This window comes from Nannospalax galili, unplaced genomic scaffold, assembly GCF_000622305.1.
Source record: "Nannospalax galili isolate Female #2095 unplaced genomic scaffold, S.galili_v1.0 scaffold1613, whole genome shotgun sequence".
Classification (NCBI taxonomy): Eukaryota; Metazoa; Chordata; class Mammalia; order Rodentia; family Spalacidae; genus Nannospalax; species Nannospalax galili.
The window spans coordinates 162,125-167,453 of record NW_008332100.1 but is presented as its reverse complement, the minus strand read 5'-3'; the positions used below and the strand labels follow the sequence as shown (position 1 = coordinate 167,453).

At 34.4% G+C, this 5,329-nt stretch overlaps 1 protein-coding gene across 1 annotated transcript in view; it reads right to left on the bottom strand.

Moving 5' to 3' along the window:
• The window catches only part of LOC103729251 (protocadherin-15-like), a gene marked incomplete at its 5' end in the record, with an annotated part of 182,914 nt that overhangs the window by 15,661 nt on the left and 161,924 nt on the right, over positions 1-5,329 (bottom strand). Inside the window, 1 exon segment of the mRNA XM_029560706.1 lies at positions 3,139-3,279. Coding sequence (XP_029416566.1) covers positions 3,139-3,279 — 141 coding nt within the window.

Genomic DNA, 5,329 nt, shown 5'->3' with positions numbered 1-5,329 from the left:
TCGAGATTCTCTTTAGTGACAATAATTTATTAAAATTGTATTGTTTTGATATCACTCCATGATCTGCTTATGCATCATTACTGAACCAACTGTCACAAGTAGCTGTATACTATAATTAAAGTAGAAAAATTGCACAGCACAAATCAGGGGCCTGTACTATGAACATTGGGACCTTTCCTCCTGAAAGGCTGGGTGACAGGTGCATTAAATAGCCCCTTGTTAGGGTTTGCCTTTGAGGTAAAGCAGAACAACAAATTTATTTTAGCAGTTGTTTAATATTATTTACTCACTCAACAGGAAGGAAAATAAAAGAGGAATATGTGAATAAGAATTATACAACAATTGAAAAATAGGGTAATATATTAGGTAATTAGTTGATTATAAAGCTAAATTTGTTGGCATGTCTAAATGATGCAGACAAATGTGCTTGCAAGTGGACCTGGAGTATCAGCCTATCTGAATAATAACTTTGGAAGTGTGAATAATAAAGACATCAGAAGTCTTTTAACTTAATGTTACATGGCCATTGCCTTTGGAAGAAGTAATCTACAGAACCATATACCTTACTTATGACCAAATAACTCACATAATTATCTGAATTTAAAACAAGAATACTTTGAAACCTTTTGTGGTAGGCACAAGTATGGTCACTGTAAGCATTTGTTTCAGGCTCACACCATTTGAAAAAGTAAGAAGGAAACTCTGTAGGGAGCATGAAACTTTCCTTTTAAACACAAATTCATGCCTTATGAAAGCTGAGGACTCCTGTGCAGACAGTAACAGCATTTGATACATTCCATTGAATCTAGTTCCTAACACCCTCTTATTAGAATAATATTATTTACTTACTTATGCCTATGTATCCACAGGAGAGAAAGAGAAAACATGTGATAGAAGAAAAAAAAAGTTTAACTACAGTTAATTGGAAAGGATCATGCAATACTGACAGGAAGTTGATTTAAACACTTAATACCCACATATATTTAAATATATATATCATATATATATATATACATATATATCTCCAAGAAAGAAGATACATGTTTTTATTTCTTTTCCAAAAATGTCTAACATTGTTTTAGATAAAATTCTATGACATTTATACATAGAATCATATCTAACAATCTATTTACTGTAGATACCTAAAATTCACCTATGTGAACATGGGTAATTTCAATCCTGAAAAAGAAATTTCAAATTACACAAAATATTCTGACCAAGTTTTATCTTTGAATAAATGGTTAGTGCACACTGAGTTGTAAGAAGTTATTATTTTTGTTTTGAAGAAGGAAAATATGTCAGTACTAGGCAAGAGTTACAGAAATTATTTAGTCTATATGAACTTATTAATTACATTTTGAAGGTTTTCAAAATGTTCTTTGAATTTTTCTTCTAAAAATAATAGCTCATTTGGAGTTAGTTCATTTTATAACTTATTAGAATTATTACTAAACAATTTAAGAGATAAAACAAACATTTCCTAAAATCAGATAACTAAATGTACAGCATTTCAACATACATAATATCGAAATGTTCTACTATAATTTTTCAAGTGCAAATAGCCCTAAAGTGTTGTTATCTGCAATTTATCCTCATCAAACTCTATTGATTCCAGATCACATTATATTACCTATGCTTTGTTAAAATGAATGTATATGTCATTATTCTCATAAGTGAACACTCCTAACTTCACACATATGCTTTTTTATCTAAATACTTTTGCTAGGAGGAATCACTCAACATAATCAGAGAATCAAATCATATTGGCTCAATTCCTATTTCACCAGAAAATCCAACAAAGAGCATCATTTTGACTATGAGAAAAGGTATAAATATATATTAAAAACATGAATCTTGTATTGCCATTTTAGAAGCAGAATGCTGTGTATAAATTCTGTTTTAAATTTAACTTGTGTAGCATTTATAATTGCATAGTGTGTTATATATAATGTATTATATGTTTACATAATATTATATAACATTAATATCAATTTTAACATTACTAAAACTAAAATAAATAGCTCCACACATAATATTATTAATATGGCAATTAATATTATTGCATTTATTTAAATAGGTTTTCCCAGTAAAATTTAATTCCTTCATTTCTGAAACTTGTCTTACTCTTGTAAGATAGAAATATTATAAGTATATGGTTTAGTCCCTTATAACAAAGGTTTCCTAAACTTAGCTCTCTTCAAAATGACATATTATACCTGGTTATTTTATATGTCATGCCCCAAAGTAGCTGTTCTTAAATTTTTTTAGTATATACAAAAATTAAATTAGATTATGTGGGCAGCATCTTTTGATAGAAAGTTGTGAAGTCATTGCATAATAAGCTAACAAGCTGTTTCAAATTGTATGATTTAAAATTGTTTAGAAATTACAAACTGTAGAAATGTTAATCCCAGCACCCTCAGAGCAATATAATGAACAGGGTGTTCCATGAATAGTATAGAATTTAACAACTGAGATTTTTAAATTTCCTTACACAGTGTCCTAAAGCAGTATTTTAGAAAAATTTATGAATTTATTTATTTTTATTTTTTTGTATATGAGTGCTTTACCTGCATGTATGTAAGTCCACTATGTGTGTGCAATGCCCACAAGAAGCCAGAAGAAGACATCAGGTCCTCTGGAACGGACTTTACAGTTTTTAGCTGCCATGGCGGGAGCTCGGTCCTCTGGAAGAGCAGCAAGTGCTCTTAATCACTAAGCCCTTTCTCCATAGCATAGAATTTTGTGCCCTAGAGTTCAGTTTGTTTACCAAGTTGGAATTAGTTTTTAAATTCAAATCAGGAATTAGCATTTTACCATTATGGTTGTTTTGAATACTTGCTTGATATTTTCCGCCACAATCTATAATTTTTTCACCAAATTGTCCTAATACCATGAATGCTGGAAGATTAAATAAAATATCCAAGTTCTATTCTGCAGTTGTATTCTAATATGAATACTACATTTGTGCATTTGTTGACTATTTTCAACTTGATTTTTATTAGGTACCCAATTATTTTTCTGTTTTAAAAAGTAAAATAATTTAGTGCAATAAGCTGTCAGCTGCATTTCCACATAGGGTTGGGATCAACCTCACCACACAGCCACCCCACTCTTCAAAGGTCTCTGAATACTCACATGGCACTGTCTCCCAACTCCTCATAGAGATGTGTGCCTGGGGGTGGTAGTGGCGGGGGCGCAGCAGGTGCGGGAGCCACAGGCTTGGCCGCTGGCATCGCAGACTGGATTCTCGCGGTCTTGGTGCACTCGGCCTGGCGTCTTGGGTAGAGTAAGGTTGTCTTGTAAAACTCAATTTAGAAACCACAAATTTACCCATAGTCTATCACTTCATAATTAGGTTTTCAGAGCAACCCACTTAAAAATTATACACAAATAGTTGAACTAATATATCTTTAACGACAGAAACAACTTTGTATTCAATATGTAAAATAGTTGCCCCTTGAAGAAAGGGTAGAATTTATAGGGATATCTGAAAATTAAATTAAAAGGTAACATTAAAATTATAGTTATAAGAAATAATTCTACTCTCATATCTCTATGCTTCCTGGGCTGCACAGCCCCAGGTGTCCTGGTACCAGCACCTTCCCTGAGTAAGTCTAGCACACCCAGAATGCCTTGAACTCCCCCAGCCTCTTTCGCCCTCCCAGCTCCCCAACCAAGTCTCTTCTCCTAGGCTGGGTACAGGCCCATCTCTTTTCTTGGCACCCCAGACACTGGGGCTAACCTCCCAGCCCAGGGCCTCCAAGGCTTCCTGATCCTTTGCATCAGGACCAATCCATTTCCTCCCTGCAGCCATCAGGAACCCTCTAGGCCTGGTCCTACCCTCACCTCCCTTTACTTCCCTGGGTGGCACAACCACCAGCTTCCTGAGACCAGCATTTATCCTGGGCCCTTTTCCCATACAAGGGCAGGCCCCAAATTCTTGAGGGCAGCATCTTTCCTGGAGGGACCCATACCTTAGGATAAAGCCTAATATCATCTGAGCCTCATCTCACTTGGGCCTCTGTGGGAATTCCTCAAGACAGAAGCAATTAGGCCACTCCAATATAAAATCCAAAGAGAGAACCTGAAGCCTAGACCAATCATGTTTTCATGCCCAACAAGTAAACCACAAAGGCACATAAAGTTTACAAAAAGAAGCAGATCTCAACTCAACAAAGAAAGGCTTGAGTCTCACACAAGAATCAGAAACTATGAAGGAAATTCACATGACAAAGTCACAAAGAAAAAATAATAACATGAAAAACCAAAATAATATATTCCCACCAAGTACCAATAGTTCTCTACAGGAGTACTATGAGAACTCCCTAGAGATAGCACAGGAAATGGAACTCAAAAGAACAATTATAAACATGATAAAAGAATTCAGTGAATATAAAGAACACACAAACAAAGAAATAAAAGATCTGAAAGAAGATAGGGATAAACTTCTAAATGAGTACAGACAAAAGAAATGTTGAAGAATACTCAGGGTGAAATGAAGAAGGAAGTGAAACACTCAGTAAGCCAATTAGAAATGACAGGAGAAAGCCTCACAAATAAGATGAATGAAATGGAAAACAGAATATCAAGACTCGAAGATAAAGTGGAGGAATTAGACCACTCAAGCAAAGATTATGAAAAATTTAAAAAAACACGTAGAAGAAATTTCCCAAAATTAAAAAAAAGACATGCCCATACAAATACAAGAAGCATAAAGAACACCAAACAGACAGGGCCGGAAATGAAACTCTCCATGCCACATCATAGTAAAAACACTAAACATACAAACAAAGACACAATACTGAAAGCTGCGAAAGAGAAACAACAAGTCACATATGAAAGAAAACCCAATTACAGATGACATTTCAGAGCAAACTATGAAAGCCAGAAGAGCCTGGACCTAAATATTCCCAGCTCTAAATGACCACAGATGCCAACCTGGATTACTATAACCAGCCAAAATGTCTATAATAGTTGAAGACAAACGAAAAAACTTCCATGACATAAATAGGCTGAAAGAATTCATGTCCACAAAACCAGCCCTTCAGAGAGTTCGTGAAGCAATAAAAAGAGCTGAAGAAAGGAATGACTATACACAAGGGGTTACAGAAAGAAATTCAATATACCTATGGAAATGCACAGCTATATCAAGAATGTGAACAGAAATAAAAATGACAGGATTCAATACACATCTTTCATTAATAACTTTAAATATCAATGGACTGAATTCCCCAGTCAAAAGGTACAGACTAGTTGAATGGATTAAGAAACAAAACGCATCTTTTTGTTATCTGCAAGAAACTCATCTCCCTTCAAGGACAGGCAA